This window comes from Glycine soja, chromosome 4 (genome assembly GCF_004193775.1).
Source record: "Glycine soja cultivar W05 chromosome 4, ASM419377v2, whole genome shotgun sequence".
In the NCBI taxonomy this organism is placed as follows: domain Eukaryota; kingdom Viridiplantae; phylum Streptophyta; class Magnoliopsida; order Fabales; family Fabaceae; genus Glycine; species Glycine soja.
This window is the reverse complement of record NC_041005.1, coordinates 6591391-6609609: the sequence shown is the minus strand read 5'-3', so window position 1 is coordinate 6609609 and position 18219 is coordinate 6591391. Positions and strand designations below refer to the sequence as shown.

The 18219-nt window shown below is 34.4% G+C and overlaps 2 protein-coding genes across 2 annotated transcripts; both read left to right on the top strand.

The window, feature by feature from the left end:
* The first annotated feature begins 7398 nt into the window (after positions 1 to 7398).
* Positions 7399 to 11345, top strand: LOC114409078 (nitrate regulatory gene2 protein-like). The gene is made up of 4 exons (XM_028372379.1): positions 7399 to 8592; positions 8697 to 8872; positions 9234 to 9457; positions 10281 to 11345. Exons 1-4 carry the CDS (start codon positions 7686 to 7688, stop codon positions 11071 to 11073), a joined length of 2100 nt encoding a protein of 699 aa, XP_028228180.1. The 5' UTR covers positions 7399 to 7685; the 3' UTR covers positions 11074 to 11345.
* A 1040-nt stretch (positions 11346 to 12385) lies between these two features.
* LOC114408337 lies at positions 12386 to 12733 on the top strand. Its single transcript, XM_028371361.1, has one exon. The coding sequence runs from the start codon at positions 12386 to 12388 to the stop codon at positions 12731 to 12733; it is 348 nt and encodes a 115-aa protein (XP_028227162.1).
* Positions 12734 to 18219: the final 5486 nt, after the last annotated feature.

Sequence of the window (18219 nt, the reverse complement as noted above, 5' to 3'; positions counted from 1 at the left end):
TCATATGTTACGCTTACAAGTTCATTTTACTATCAAACTAATAATGGAGATGAAAAATTTCTAGATGCAAACCCTTCTACCAAATGAGTGATTTGTTCAAGTGATACATTCATGATTCCCCTTAAGCATGGTCTTCAATTCAAGCACTGTGTATGAAAAAAAAAATCCCTTTTCGAAGAGCTAGCCTCATTGTCTTGCGGATGTTTTTGCCTCGAACGAGATTGCCTCTTGTGGGAGATACTGAGGTTTAGACTCAGAAAATATACCCGGTATTGTGAATGTCCTAATTTGCCCAACATAAAACCGCGGTTTTGAATCCCAAATAATGGCCGACCCCAAAAAAAATGCTATAGCGGGATAGCCCCTATTTGGATGTTTTTTATATTATATATAATGTATAATAATCTGCTCTGCTACAACATCCCTTGTAGAGGGCAAGGGTCGGTCCACACCACTGCATTAAACCAAGCCCATACTTATGGAGCTTAGTTGGGCTGTTCTCATTATTTAATCACGTAAGCTTATGAAACGACTAACGACTCTTCTATAAGTTTTGTTTAGCTTTTTTCAATAAGTTTCTTGGTGAGATTTAACAAAATAAGCTTATGTTAAATAAATATTTAACTAAGCTTCCATAGTTTAGGTTCGCGTAAGTGCTCAACCCATTTGACAACTCTAATACAACTTCCAATTTGGGAATGGTGAAAAATTTGGTGCTCATTCATTTTGAATGCCAAAGCTACTATTTTAAATTTGGATCTCATTCATTTTGGCAATTTCTCATGAGTGTGTTTTCCATTGCTTTTGGGTTATCAATCTTGTTGCTTTGGAAAATTTGGTTGACTTCTCTGATGTTGAGTTTTGGTTTAGGATAAGTTTTATCAAGTCTTTATGAAAGATTGGAAGTCAAGAAGGAATGTTGGTTTGAATGATTAATGGATGTACTTTAAGGCTATCCTGACGAGCTTTCGATTGAATATATCCATGTAAGTTTTGAGGATACTTGGGGTGAGAAATTTGTGAAGGTGAGACTAAGAACTAGTAAAAAATGCTCTGAACTATCAAAATATGGCCGGAGCATGCCAAGACATGGCTCGGTTCGTTGGAAATTCATCATGAAATTGGTTTGGGCCATCGGGAATGTGTAGGAAAAGTTGGGAATAGATTGGAAAAGCAAGGAACATGTTAGAACCAGTGTTGTCAAAATAGGACCAAACTAGCCTGTCGGATCGGTTGATCTAGGAACCATGCCTTTGTGAGAGAAGTTTTCTCGTCCATCACTTGAGATCTCATTTAGTGCTTTGTCTTGTTTGAGATGGAAGGCAAAACTAGAAACTAGTTGAAAATGGTGTGAACTATCAAAAAATGGCATGAGCATGCCAAGTCTTGGCTAGGTTCGTTGGAAAACCGTCAGGAATTGGTGAAGGCCATAAGGAATATGTAGGAAAAGTTGGGAATAAGCTAGAAAAGCTAGGAACATGTTAGAATCGGTGTTGTCAAAATCGGACCAAACTGGTGTAGTTGGATTGGATGACCTGGGAACCATGCCTTTGTGAGAGATGTTTTCTCTCACCTCACTTCATTTGTCATGTCCTTTGTCTTGTTTGAGATGGAGGGCTCAACTAGAAACTAGTAGAAAATGGTGTGAATTTAGTGGACAATCCTGTTGTGAAGTTTTTAAAAGAAATTGATAGATTTTACAATTTTTGTTTTCATATATTTTTTAGTAAATAATGGCATTTGTTTTTTGTCAATTGTTTTAATTATTTAGTTGATATTGCTGCATGCTTCTTCTTAACATCAATCCAAGTAGTATGGTACTTTGTCTTTAGTGTTATAATGCAATTTTCCCCGCTACTTTGTTACAGGAGGATAGAAGCAAATGGTTTAAGGATATTGTAAGTTCTTTTTCTCTCTCCTCTTTCAATCCCTTTCTTTAATTGAATTTGCTTGTAGGGTGTAATGAACTAAGTATCTATCATTGATGTTGCCTGTTTTGGCTGATGATGTTTTTGACTTAGATAAAGTGAAATAAAGCTTAACATGTTATGGATGATTTTATATCATTTTCAGCTTTGGGAAGAAAAAATGAAAACTGCTTATGAGCAAGGAAGGCTTATGCTACTTCAAAACTTGGGTCCATCTTTATCTTCATCAGAGGTACAGGTAATAAGCATTCCAAATTTATGGATTCTTACGGATTACATGGAGAGCTAGAATACAAATCCATAAAAGGACCGTTTAGAGTTAATGTGTTTAATCCAGTTGTGGAATGGTTAATTTGTGATTTAAATCCATGAATTGGTGCTTACTTGTAATTCTTTCTTGATTGTATTTGATTTGAAATTTGGAATAGAAATGATCTATTTGCCTTTATGCAAATTCAATTATGGATTTTGATGCTTTTGAATTGATGCATTTTTGTGACTTGTAGTAGGTTTCCTTTTTTTTTTTTTATCTTTCTAGTTTTTTATTGTTTCATTGGAGATATTTTTTTCCTTTGGTGATTCTGTTTATAGAACAATTTTTTACTACTCTTACGGTGATTCTGTTTCCTTATTAAGGCCTTATATGAATGCAATTAAGCTAAAAATTTGGACAATATATCAGAGTGCTAGAAATGAGACAATAAAAGCTAAGAATGAGTTAAGACGCAACCCTGTTGAAGAGTTTTACTGATCTTGGGACAAGAATAGAGAATATATGATATACAAGGTTGCCAAAAATAGAGAAAGGAGGCACGACCCAAATATTTTAAAGAGTTTTACCAAGATCTTGGAACAAAGAATAGAGAACATAAGATATACAAGCTTGTCAAAATAGAGGAAGGAAAATAAGAGATTTGTATCAAGTAAGATTTATTAAGGATGAAGAAGAGGTAGTTTTGTGTTATAGTGTGACGGGCTACGGTGGCCACCATGCTGGAAGCAAAATAAAGGCTTTAGATTTTACAGTTTGCTGTGTGTCAATTAATGTTTTCATCCAGTTTGTTGTTTTGTTAATTTGCCGCCTGTTTACTAATATGGTTGACATATTTGTTCTAAATAACAGAATATTATTTGGATTGGCTTTAAAGAAAGTTGACTGCCTACTCCAGCCCTCATTCATTCTGGTTAGAACTAGAATCTTTGTTCATCTCTCTCTCTCTCTCTCTTAAAGCTTTTCAAACCCCCGTCATGAGCTTTGGATATGACAATGGTGAAATATTTTATTTATGATATACGTAAAGCTTTTGTTATATTTAAAAAAAGTGAAACAGCAGAGTCGGTTGTTAGAAAGTTAGACGAGGGCTGTCTCTTAATGTCAAATGGGCGGTATGTATACAAAACAAAGTTTATAAAGTTAGGATTGCTCTCCACTTATATAGTTTATCTCAACACTATCTTTATTCGATGGGAGATTTCAACATGTTCCATTTTTTCTTATGACTACCCACCATGTGAGACTTTCAACACACCTTTTTATTTAGGTGTGGCCACTTAACTACATTGTCAAATAGCATGGATTCCACTCTCTCTCCTGTGTGTGTGCACATTGGAAAAGAGGGAAACACTTACTACTGCATTTGCAAGACTGGCAATTAAGTTTGGATGTTTTAAACACCAATTTATTATGTTGATTAGACACTGAACGGTAAATTTACTTTATCAGCTTTTAGAAGTTTTAAGTAAATATATATGAGCTAACAGTGTTTTACTTATAAGCGTCTAATTTTATTACTTGGTAGACCCCTTGTTGCAAGCACTGGAGTTCCTTGCTTTCCAAAAAAGAAGCCAATATTTTATGGTCATCATGTTGTCGATCAACTTCAAATGATGCAAATGCAATGAGAGATGGTACTGGATCTATCTTGTTGTGACCTTATTTTGGAAACGTTGGTTAAATAGTAGGTTCGTTTTCATTTATTTGTCCGTATGATTTTGGTTGTACAGAAAGATGCTGTATCTACTTCACATTGTTCTCGGCCCAACAATATTGAATATGATATGGGCATAGAGTGGTGCTTACTGCAAGAAAGAGCAAACAAATCATGGTGAATGTTGTATCAGGTATTTAATTTTTGAATAATGTGTCAGAGATCACTTTCATTTCGGTTTTATTTATTGCACGTTGATTTTTTTTTTATCATGTTTTTATTCTTAAAGCGACAAGGTGGAGAGTTGAGTAAACTAACAGCTAAGCTGAAGTCTAAAATTTTTGTTGGTAAGTTCTCCTTCAAAGAAAGTTTTCTTGCATCTTCTGTTTCTATATTTTACAGTGCTGGATGTTTCTTTGATTGATATCACTTTTGCAGCAGCCAACATTTTTTGGCTTATGCTTTTGACTTTTGGTTTCTGGAGCTAATGAAGTTGTAAGTTTTCTGCTTCTAGTAATGAATTTCTGCTAGTCTCATCTCTCTCTTGCGAACCACGTTTTGTTGTTTGTTTCCTCTTCGGTTCTCTGTTATTTGTCACTCTCACTTTAGTATTTAGTCAACTGGGTCTTTTTCAATATTAAATTAAGATGGACATTTTTAATCTTTTTTCGGGTAAATAGATATTACAATGGTATTAACAGTTTGATTATTGTTACTTAAACTTGTAGATTTCTCTCCTTAACACTGGCTAGTGATTTTTTTTTCTTCAAAGTTTTGTGATCTTTGATGTTGTCTATACACTAAAGTGAGATGATTTACAATACTAACATTATACATAGCTGATAGTTGGCTATTTTAAGTGAATTAGGTCTGTTCAATTAAGTATTTCTTAAAAACATTTTCTTTTAGAAATTTTATTATAATTAGATAATATTTTGTGACCCTCCAAATAAAGCAGTTTATGTGTTTGCTTTTTCTCATGTTGGAAAAAAGAAGTTTTGGAATAAAAAATGGAAAGAAAAAAAGATGCGCTAAAATTTCTGTTTAGTTTATCAAAAAATACACTAAAGGCGTGAATGGGAGAACAGGGTCTATGACTGGATTTGGATTTGGAGAGCTTGGTATTTGTGTTTTTTTATCCCCCATGATTTTTGAATTTTGAGAACTGTGTTTTGATCAGAAGCCTGCTCCTAGGTATTTTCTAATGGGTTTTCAAACTTTAATTTGTTTTGAATCTCTAACTCGCAGAAACTGGGATAGACTTGTTCACTGAGGCAGTGGCATGCATCTGGCAAATTTTGGTTTAGAGCAGTTGTAAATATGGTTTTATGGGGGGTTGGGAGTTTTAGGAATGAAAGTTTGTTCCACACTACATTGCAACTCCCTCCCGATCAAGCTGTTATTTTGTTGCCTGGTATAAATTTGCTGTTGTTTATTATATACATATACACTGTATGGCCTTTTGGTGGGAAATGTGAAAAGTTTGGTTATAGCAGCAGTTTTGCCTTTTTTTAATGGCTAAAATTTGTTTTAAGTATTTGATAAATTATAAATTTTATTTTGGGTCTCTAATAATTTTTTTTTAGGTTCCTGCTATTAGGATTAATCTTTTAAGTGGTGATGTGGTGGTTAAAAATTACAAATGACCGTCATCTTTGGCTGTTTAGAGACGGCGGCTTCATTTTGAAAATCAAATTACAATTTTTGACCGCTGGAATAAATTAAAGAATGAAAAACATAGAGGCCAAGCTTAATATATTATTCATTGAAGATATTTGGCAACGATTTTGCACATAATAATATACATTACACAAGAAAGAAAAACAATTACAAAAGTAAACTAAGACCATAACATGACATTCTCATATGTTTAGACATCAGATAAAACTAAAATCCAAATTCCTTACTCCATAGAATCTTCTTTTCCACAGACCCAGCTGAACTACTATACATTCATCAGAAAAAAGAAATACGCATACATTCATGAAATTTATCTAAAATAATGAAAGAAACTGCTAAAATTTTCCGCCTTTTCTGTTACTCTTGATCTCGTGATATTATTGGTTTGCTTTTGATTGCGATCATTTGTGCCCGTTTTTCAAATTTGCGTATTTTGTCGAGCATCTGGTGCATATAAATCAAAAGATTCGATGCAGACTAGGGACTGGGTGTAATTTTTAGAGATGAGAAAGGTTTGGTTGTGGCAGCAGCAACAAAATGGTTACCTGGTGAGTTTGAAATCCATATTGCCGAAGGCTTTGGCTTATCGTTGGGGGGCTGGAGTTGACACAACATCTATGTCTTCTTCGAGGGTTATTTTTAAAACTGATTGTGAAAGGCTACAAGTTCTGGAAAAGGAAGCAAGGGTCGAATAACAACTATTTGGAGTTTATTGCTCATTATTGTCGCATGTTGATGCAAGCTACTAATTGCACTTCTTTATGTCTGGTCCGTAGAATTGCTAAATAGTGTGGCACATGGTTTAACTCGTTCTGCTTTAAATTTATCTTCTGAGCAAATTTGGATTGAGGAATCTCCTCACCTGATTGTTTCGTTATTATTAGCGGATGTACAGGCTTTGCCTTTGGTTCATTCTGAAAATAAAAAAAAAAGTTTCACTTCTTTAAAGTGCTTTGCTATAATAAGTTGTCTTTCCGACAATTTATCAAACTAATTTAATTAACTTGATAACATGTGACAAATTATAATAAATGTCATTTCAGCCAAACATAATATCCTTAGTAAAAAAAAAAAAAAGCTTACAAAATGCTCCTTTAGTCTAATAAAAGGCCTAATTGTTTAAACTTAAATAAGTGCTTTTAAAAAAATAATTTTTGAAGAAATACATATTCTTAAAAAAACATCAAATAAATTACTTATTTTAGTATTTTTTTTAAAATAAACATAAACGAACAAACCCAAAAATACTTTAAAAAATTAAAGTGATTTTTTTTCATTTGAGAAATTTAACTAGAATAAATTCAAAAAGACCAAGGATATATTTTAGCCAAAATACTTTAATGCATAATGCATAGTTTAAAAACCCAATCTAATCAGATAGGCATAACCAGGATCCAGTGATATAATCGGTCGGTTTGATTATTGGATCGATCATGTATCTGGTCCAAAATAATCCTGTCGGTTTGGGATAAGCTTGACGATCCGATCCGACTTTTAAAATTCATTTCGCGCAAAATGAAAACAACAAAAAGCTCCAAAATGTTTCAGAAAAAAAAACCTAAGACTTGTATAATTGTATTATTGAATTATTATTTGTGGACTTATGTTATCAATTTTAATATTTCATTTGTTATTTTAAATTTTGGAATATAAATAAATTTTTCTTAATCTAAATAATTAGTTATATATTTATATATAATAAATATATATAATTTTAAATTTTTTAATATATTCAAGATGAAATCAGATCAATTAGTAATGCTGACTATCTCAGAGTATCTCAGCCGGATGAGTGATGGCAATGGATTTCATAACTTTAAAGTCATTAAGTGTGTTATTTAGAAGGGAAAAAAAAAATATGACCGTTAATTTAAAATTGTCTCAATAGGGACAGCTGGTATCGAAATTGGGCGAGTAGGATCCGAATTCTCAGTCGCAGCGAGTAACCGAATCTATGTTGTTTTGCACTGACTCACTTAGCAGCTCAACACTCTGCTACTTCCCACCGCTCTATGCTCTGCTGCCTCTAAGATCTCCCATTCCCACACGACGGCGTTTTGCTCCCAAACTCACATCTTCTTCGTGACAACTCTCACACACACCCATTTCATTCTTTGGCACCAACCAAACAACCTACGATTTTTTCGAAATGGGTTGCGCACAGTCCCGAATAGACAACGAGGAATCCGTGTCTCGCTGCAAGGACCGCAAAAACCTCATGAAAGATGCCGTCGTCGCTCGGAACGCCTTCGCCGCAGGCCATTCCGGCTACGCCTTCGCCCTCAAGAACACCGGCGCCGCCCTCAGTGACTACGCCCACGGCGAGACCTACGACCTCCACGTTCCCCCCCTCGACCCTCCCTCCTCCTCCGCTGACCCTCCGCCTCCGCCTCCGCCGCCCATTGACGACAGCCTCCCTCCCCCTCCGCCGCCTCTCCCGGAGTTCTCCCCCGCGCCGGCTCCGCTTGCTCGCTCCGTCACCATGCCCGCCGGTGTCATGCACCACCACCACCGCAGCCCCATCCCCCTCTCCATCGCCGAGGAGGACGAAGAGGAAGAAGCAACCCCCAAGCAGGCGAAGAAAACCGCCGGATCGCCGCCGGAGATGAAGACACCGCCGCCGCCGCCTCCGGAGTCGAAGGGCATGGCTTGGGATTACTTCTTCATGGTGGAGAACATGCCTGGACCTTCTCTAAGTGCTGAAGATGATAATGATAGTCATATTCATGATGATGATGGTGAGGGTAAAATGGAGAATGTGGTTGAAGATGAGGTTGAGCCTAAGACACCAGAGAAAGTGCAGGAGCATGAAAATGTAAACGTTCATGAAGAGCATGATGATGAGATAAGTGAGGCGAAGAAACACATTGAGCACTCTAAAACTGCTCCAGCTGAGTTTAGAAGAGCTATAAAGGTGGTTCCTTCTGTTACTCTTATGCAGATTCTCAATGTCCTTGATGATCACTTCTTGAAGGCCTCCGAGGGTGCTCAGGAAGTTACCAAGATGCTTGAGGCCACTAGGTTGCATTATCATTCCAATTTCGCGGATAATCGCGGTAGGTGTGGTTTGTTTGTTTCTTTTTTAATGATTTGAAGTTGAAGTTTGTTGAATTGTTGAGAATTGAGATTGTTTGATTTCATGTGGTGGTGATGTGGACAGGGCACATTGATCATTCTGCTAGGGTTATGCGTGTCATAACGTGGAATAGGTCCTTCAGAGGTGTGTCCAATGGGGATGCCGCCAAAGATGACATTGATTCTGAGGAGTATGAAACTCATGCCACTGTTTTGGATAAGTTGTTGGCATGGGAGAAGAAACTTTATGAAGAGGTCAAGGTAGGTGTCAATGTCCATGATCTTGTTGCCTTTGTCATTATGTTTTTTGTTTTCTATTCTTGGTAGAGTATTAAGACTATCTATTCAGTTCAATTTTGATGCACTGTCTGTTGTTTTTAAAATCTACCTTGTCAACCAATCAAAAATCATCGTTAGTATGATTTTTTAAGGTAATTTTTTTATAAGGTTAACAAACGTAACATACATACATGACGGGATTTATGATTAAATGACAGTGTAAAAATTCTTTACACGGCCTGTGCATGCACTATTTTCTCATATTTTGTTGATCTATGATTTTCTGAGTCACGTCAAATGTTTAGAGCTGATTTGTCTACGAAATTTCACTCCTTGTCAACAGCAAGGTGAGCTTATGAAGTTTGAATATCAGAGAAAAGTTGCAATTCTAAACAAGCAGAAGAAGCGTGGTGCCAGTGCTGAATCCTTAGAAAAGACTAAAGCAGCTGTTAGTCATTTGCATACAAGATATATTGTTGACATGCAGTCAATGGATTCAACAGTTTCAGAAGTGAACCATATTCGAGACGCCCAGTTGTATCCGAAACTTGTTGCTCTTATTATTGAGTAAGTATTGCCGACAAGAAATACAAGAGATGTAATGGTTTTATTATTGCCCCAGTTGATTATTTTGTGGCATTTGACATCTTAGTGGTGGTTTTTTAGTTGCTAACTTGCTATGCTAGTCCGTGGAAGAAACCACACATTATTGTGAGCTTCCTTTCACTGTTAGCAGCATCCTGAACTTGTAGCTTGTTGGCCGAAAATATTTTTAAATGTGAAACATTAGAACAAAAACACAATCCAGCATCCTAGTAATTAATGTTTCATCTTAAAAGCATTTTATGCTGCAGTTTAGTACTTGGCAATTTATGTGCCATTTAAATTCTGAACTTGGATACTGAAGTGCACTTTAATAATTATAAAAAAGATAATCAATCCGTATAAGAATTATGTTACTCTACATTTATAGTTTTCTAGTTGTGAATGCCCAGACACTACTAGATCCTTATTTTTTAACTAGTGCTTTGTGTTCGACTGTTTTGTTTTATCTTGCTACTAATTTTGTTTTATCTAACTTGTTTTTTTTTTTTTCTATTTCTGAGGGTATACACTGATGTACATTTCAATATTATTAAAAATATCAATTTATTATTATAAGAATAAGAATGATATGACATGTATACTTTCCTAGTTTTCAATTTGTTCTGATACTGACTACTACTGGATCCAAAATTTTCTGTGATTGTTTTATCTTTGCTACTACATCCACTGTGTTTTGGATTTTTATTCTAATAAAAGGGTAGTGTAAGGAATTGAACAGTAGTGTAAAATAACTATTTGCATCATGATTGGATCCTAATCATGAATCTACTTTATTTCTCTTCAGGATGGCAAATATGTGGGAAAATATGTGCATACATCATGACAGCCAGCTGAAAATAGTAACAGACCTCAAATCTCTTGATATTTCTCAAGCTCCTAAGGAAACAACCAAGCATCATTACGATCGCACTGTGCAACTTGAGAAAGTCATCCAGGAATGGCATTTACAATTTGAGAAGCTTGTAACTCAACAGAAACATTACATCAAAGCTCTTAACAGCTGGCTAAAGTTAAATCTCATTCCTATTGAAAGCAACCTAAAAGAGAAAATCTCATCCCCTCCAAAGGCACAGAATCCACCAATCCAAGCCCTTCTCCATGCATGGCATGATTATGTTGACAAGCTTCCTGATGAGCTTGCCAAATCTGCTATTTCCTCCTTTGTTGCCGTGATAAAGACAATCATACTTCAGCAGGAGGAAGAGATGAAGTTAAAGGAGCGATGTGAGGAAACCAGAAAGGAATACTTCAAGAAGAAACAAGCATTTGAGGAATGGTACCAGAAGCATTTAATGCGGAGAGGGCCTGATGAAGCAGAACATGAAAGAGGAGAGGAAGTAAACGCAAACAATCCTGTCTCAGAGAGGCAGTTTGTTGTTGAGAGCTTGAAGAAGAGATTAGAAGAGGAAATTGAATCTCACCAAAAACATTGTGTTCAGGTGCGAGAGAAATCACTGCAGAGTCTCAAAACTCGCTTGCCCGAACTCTTCCGTGCTTTGTCAGACTATGCTCATGCCTGTGCTGATGCTTATGAGAAACTGAAGTTAATCACACAGTCACGAGGTGGTGAGGCATGAAACATGAAGCTTTTTTTGTTGACTTTTGTGAAGTTTGTGTTTTGAACCTATGTAGTCTGCTGTTGTCCTCACACAAGAAGGCATAACATATTTTAGCTTGGCATGCAGATTTATCAATCTTGTGTGAATTTTTTGCCGTAGCTTTTAAAGTTCTAACCATCCTTGATGATGTAGCATATTGCTTAAGTGTGTATTATGTGTCTTAAGGTAGTTGCGTAATGAAGTAGTGATTTATTTCGCTCCGCAAGTTTATTCAAGTCATTTAGTCCAAATTCAAAAAGATTATTATCTTCACTTTAGTCGTATGCTATTACTCGTCATGCTATTGACATTTAACTCGAGGAATATTATCAACATTCTTTTCAACACTCTTTTTATTTATTATTGTTTAAAATTTACCATAATTATAAATTTTGGTGAATTTTATTTTTCATTTAATAACTTTCTGTGCTGATTCAAATGTAAAATTTACTAAAATTTGTAATTTTCAAAAAAATTAAGTCAATAATAGAAAGTGATTATCTCAATTACAGAGCATAGCTAGAGAAATCTTCCCTTGACTAGTGAAAAAATAAAGGTGGAAACGGAATCTCAACTCGAGCAGATGTATTTGTTTTGGCCATATAGAAAGTGACAGAATAACTTAAATTTCCCAAATGATGCTTTTAGCATAGTCCATCTGAAATTGATGAAAGGAATATATGTCATATAACATCTTTTGGAATTACATCTTGTGATGGTACAATCAGAACGCACTAGTTGATAAAAACACAAAATGAGGTGTCAGACTAAAATTGAGAGGTGTGCATGTGATTAGTATCACTCATGATAAAATTAATATTTTTAAACTGACATTTCAAATGATCCTAGTGTGAACAGAGAGGTAGGCAGCTAGCAAACAATGACTCTTGCGGCCGTTTTATTTTGGCACATAGATGATAGAGCCTTATATTTTTAATCCAATGGTTGACAACACATGCGTCTCTTCTAGAACTCAAACTGCTTCTTGTCATGGTTGGCGGCGGTTCAGACTTAATTTCACCCAACATATTATTATATTAGGGATAAGATTAAGAATAATACAACATCTTAAACAAGGGGACTTAGCTTAAAAAACAGGGTAGTTAGCCTTTGGAAAGCCTCATAAGAAAGGACCAAAAGGGGTGCCGAATAACCCATCTTTGGTCCTCAACAATATATCATCCTTGTATGCAAAAGCTCCATTAATATGCATGTGACATGCTTGATATCTATATAGAAAAAGTGTCACCTTGATTTAGAGCTTTAGGTAGTGTGAAGGAAAACTTGGGAAATGGATGTGAAGAAGTACTGGTTCGGTTCAAGAAGTCAAAGGACACAAAACATAAGGTTAGGTCGAAACTACACAAAACCCCACTATAGGAGCTATTCTCCAAGCAGCTGTGATGGCACAAAAACAACAGTGTGGCAGATGCTTTGGAGAAAGCTGAAAAGATCTTCAGATAAGAAGAAAGTGTTCAGTTCTCACACTACAATGGAGGGTGTCTATGATCAAGAAACATACTCAATGAACTTCGATCAAGGAACGGGATGGATGGAGCCAGACAATCTTCCTCGTTCCTTCTCAGCTCGGTTTGCTGATCCATCTAGGATCTTACCACCAAAACATTTATTGAGTTGAGAGTGATCCTCATGCATAAACAAAACTTAGATACAGTTGATTATATGTTTTCACGCTGTTTTCCGATCAGAATTGAAGTTTCCTCTCTATTAAACAAATTACCAAAAAAGTAGAACTTCAACGTTAATTGGAAAATAGTACCAAAACTGCATCTAAGTTTTGTACTTAATGCCACAGTTATGTGTATCTATCTATCCTCTCTAAACCCCACTTAGTGAAAGTCTCTGGATCACCCCTTCTATTGTCAGAAATGTAGAAAAATGTCTTCTTTTTTTTTTCTTTCTCTTCTTGATTTTAGAGTCCAGTTGTGTAACTTTGTTGCACGTGACTAAATGCTCCTCACCCTCTTCCCACCTCTTTCTCTTGAGGTAGATCACATCTGTTTTTGAAATTTGGTGCTGCTCCGGATAAAAACTTGAATCAACTCTGGATGTTTGCAATGTATGATAGTATCTATTAGAGAAACAACGATATATACATAGTTTTATTCAGCATTAAACGTCCATTTATCTTTGCTCGTTTCCAAGTCCAAACAACAAATTGGATTGCACCATGACCCTTAATTCCTTTCGTTTTGAACTAAGAAAATAGAATTGGGTTATGGATTCTCTGTCTTTAAGTTTCTTAACTACAATTAGCGCCATTATATTGTATATTGAGTTTTGATCTTACAGTAACTTCTGGCTTGTGTTTGTTCTTTATGCCAATTCAATAATGTCTTCTTGTTGATAGTTGACTTCATTATTGCAATCAAAGGGAAACCGCAGCATACCATGATATAAATAAATAAAATCACAAAGCTTGAATGTTTCAACCTTCTAACTTTTGAGCCTTTAATGAAATCAAGATGCTGACGGAACTCCGAGTCTCATACTCATTAAAGAGAAATTGGATTAGTAAGTCATGTTTTGTATAACAAAGAAATATAGGAAGAGAAAAAAGAAATATGAAATCACTAGGCCAGCCTAGTGATAGTGATGGGAAATTTGAATAGCATGCGTGATATTATATACAGAAAAATAAAAGATAAGATAATTAGTATGATATTTTAGTAAGTCTTAGCTCACATTTATTTGAAATGTCACAACATTAGTCTCTAATATCACGTAAAAATATGTCACGTAATAGGCGTATCACTACCATTTCACATACTTATCTCGTGAATAGTAGTAATTACTATATTTTGAAAATAATAACGATTCTATCATGAATCAATTTTATTTGCTTTATAAAACTCTTATATTGAAAATTTGCAAAAACAGGTGCATTCAGGACCTTTTGATCAGAAGGGGATAATTTCATTTAGAAATTTATCAAATACGGATGTTTTTGAATTAATTCCCAAATGGAATAAGTCATAAAGATTCTCACGACTTTGGGATATGAAGTTTAAAAAAAATTCACGACTTGTCTTTTTTTAGTAAAGTCATCAATAATGTAACAACTTTAGGAATATATTTTTTTTAATTATTTATGTAGAATCGCAAATTTTTCGAGACTTCAAGGTTATGCTACATTTTTTTCTTTTTTAATTTTTAAATTAATTTTGAACCACTCTAAAGTCATTTTAATTTCTACGACTTTTCTGTTTTATTTAATATTTTCTATATTTTTGTTACTAATGTTAATGATTACTATTTGTTTTGTATATTAGAAAAAATGATGAAGACAAAATATTTAAATTTAAATAAAAAAGTATTACGCATAGATTTATTTAAGAAAAATATTAATAGTGAGATGATATCTCACAACGAGTTCTTTTAGATATGTATTATGGTCTTTCATCTTGTTGCACTTTATTTGTTGGTGGTTATCGTCCTCTTATTCTACATTCTCTTTCTCCTATTGTTCTAAGATGATCACATGTAACAATTTGTTGTTATTGATGAACACCATCACCACCATGAGCATCGCTATGATTATCATCATCACCATTATCATTATTGTTGTTATCATCATCTTCCTCCTCATCCTCATGACCCATGTCATGCATCTGAGTAGGTAATGATAGACGATAATAAGAGCTTGATAGTGGAATGTTGAAAGTGGTAGCAAACATTTTGAGTGTCATTGAAAAACATTTTAGATCGAAGGAACTTGAAATAATTATTGAGATATATATAATGAGACTATCAATGTTTAAAAACTTTGTTCACATCCACATGCATATATCTAGAGAAACATATTTGTTTAAAAACTTTGTGCATGTGATTGATGATGTTGGGACATATATCCGGAAACATGCACCGGAGGTACACTAGGTTCAACATGTGATTGATGGTAGTGATGGGCAGGATAATATTGAAAATTAAGAATTATCAGGTTAGAAATAATAATGAATAATAATAACAATAATTTATGAAAATTCTTAAGTAAACTTACAACCTTAATAGATGGAGTCCCCTCACACGATATATATATCATCTAGTTCGACATATATACTCTTGCATGTATTTTGAATTTTCATGCAAAATGCCATGGTAAAATTCACCTTGAACAATATAATCATTCCAATGATTCCATTTGTTAATCTAGTGACAATGATGGTAAGGCAACAAAAAAAAAATTATTCTCCCTCTCATATCTATGTCGTGCAGTTCATCTAGGTTTGGTAGGTCATCTGAAATATTTTGTCGCATTCCAAATTGTCCTATGACCCTATCTACTACATGTCATTCCATAATTTCAAAACATATGAGAGGTACTTTTGCACAAACAACCACATATACCTCAACATTATTAATTAATCGCCTTATTTGAGGTGTCTTATAAGGTGTCCACAAGAACTTCAAGATATTTATTATTATTGTGACATATTTATTAATGAATAAGAAACACAAATAATACTTAATTTAAATAATAAAAAATGAGCATCATTCATATGTAATCTATCAAATATGATACACATAAGTTTGATTGCATGTGTGAGAATGTTTGTTTGACTCATTAGCCGAGACCACCTTCATGAAAGAGGAAATCTAAGTCCTTGTTGCATTTCTATGTCAGATAGGTCATCTATACATGGGGCAATACATTTAATGTAGTCTCATGCCCATGATTGTAGCAACAACAAACATCCTTCGATATCAGTTTATATGGGCCCGATCTAGAGCTCGAAAAAGGAAAGCTTGTACTACTACACCCTACCTATAATAACTTGCCTTTGTAAAATTTGCTAACAAAAGGAGATACATAAAATGAACTCTTGCTCCAGATGTCTCAGGCATCAAACATCTGCCTATGAGCATCATGATATGAGCTCTAGCATGTTGTGCAATCACAACATCATCAACATCAATAGGAAGTTCTTGAAAATTTTGTCGCAACCACATTGAATAAATCATTTTTCCTTTGTTATACTTATCAGGTGGAATGTCTCCTAATAAGGTTTGATAAGCAAGACGTACATCACCAATATTGACACCAATTACAAGCAGTTCGTCAAATATTGAGGCCTAGCTATAATGCCACATCTTCTTAAGTTATGGTTACCTCCCCATGTGAAAAATGAAATGTGTGTGTTTCGGGCCTCCAACATTCAACTAATGCATTGACCAAATGCTGGTTAAAATCAATTCACCTAACAATTATAACACTACCAACAACTAGCTTCATTCATTAAGTTTTGCACATGATTATCTATCTAGTTCAAATGCATAAAATTCCAAACAAAATTACACCTTGGATGAATCATTTTCTCTTTGCCTTCTCACACTTTATTGAGTATATGATTGTGTTGTAAGCACAACAACGAGCCATCAATAGGTCCAGGTTGTGCATGTGTCATTGCTTCACAAATTAAACACAGGAGATTGCAAAAAGGATGAAAAATGTGGGATGTGAGAAAAAGAAACAAGCTTCACAACAATAAAAAAGGGATGAAAGAGGTGGAATGTGAGAAAGAAGGTCCAATGTCAAAGAAGTAGCCTTTGGTAGTGAAGTGATTCATTCACGCGAAGATAAATATCTCGTGCATTTGTCATTTCATGAGAGGGAGTCTCATGCATTTGTGTTCATGTAAGAAAGGATCTCATGCCTTTAGTGTTGTACTTGATTGAACTTCACTTAAAGAATCTCGTGCCACATGGTAAGTTGAATGTGTAGGTTTGGTCTTTCTTGAACGTGTAGGTTTAGGGTTCTTCAAGGTCGTAAGTTTAACATGGTAAGTTTTTCACGAGCTTCACCATTGAACGAGAAAAGATTCTTGAAGGTGTAGGATACCCAAATTTGATATCTATTGTCATTTCCAAACTTCATATCATGTAAGCTAAGATTTTTCAACATACCATACATGAGCTTGGCAATATTCACGCATGAGCCTGACAATATGTGTGTTCTGCATGAGCTTGATTCCAAAAAGTGAAGCTCATAGTCACACGACTTTAAGTCTAACATAACACACGACTTTAGTTAGGGCACAACTATAAAGTCATAAAAAACAACACCACTTCAACTATGTGAGACTTCAAAGTCATGGAGGGATATAGTGACTTTGAAGTGATGCTAACCCTACGACTTTGATCTCCATTATAAAACGCCTAACACTTGAGCTCGCAATACAATCTTCTCCAAGCACATTTTCCATACACGTCATTATTCATATTTTTACTATCTTTGTGGTATGTTTTTATTTAACATTAGTGTTCATAAATTATTTGTATTTTTACTGTTAAATTATACTTTTATTTGTTCATAGATGTTTGTTAAATTACACTTTTATTTGTTCACTTAATTCTGATGAAGAATCTATTATAAGAGATAATGTTAATGATTAAGTTATAACAATCTCTTAATATTAAAGAAATTTATCTCAATTAATTAAATACACTGTTGTACTTTTTTAGTATTTATCTTGAATTCTTTTTAAAAAATGTTATCCAAACACTATAAGTTGTAATGTTTCAACTTGAATTGTATGTCACTAGCTATTATGGTCCTGAAAAAGATCTTGATGTGATCCTGATTAATGGTTGAAATTCGGCCAAAATAACGGTTTAAAAGTGCGAACCACAATAATAATTTTTAGTGCAGTAATATTCTAGTTTTTGCTATATTTTTTATGATTTCCCCCCTAATATTTTATAAAATAAATACTGTATAAAATAAAATAAAAATATTCAATACTTTAAACTATAATTCATTTAACTCTTGTAAATTTTATCGATTGCAAAATACCACTTGAATCAGCGTGACAACTTAAATAATTTGTTTGAGATCATAGATTTAAACTTCATTGTCGTTATTGCGTGAAAATAATATATTTACCAATTAAAAAGATTTATACATAATACTTTGATAAAAAAATATAATTATTCATTTATTCTTCTAATTTATGATTTTACAGGTTGATTAGAATACGAAAAAAAATTAACAAAAAATGGATAAAGTTTCATTTTCCCCCGTTTCTGTTCTGTATCATGCTGCTGCCACTACACACTGCAAAACAGTAACCGAAAGGTTCGAAACTTTGTGTGGTACTGCACGTG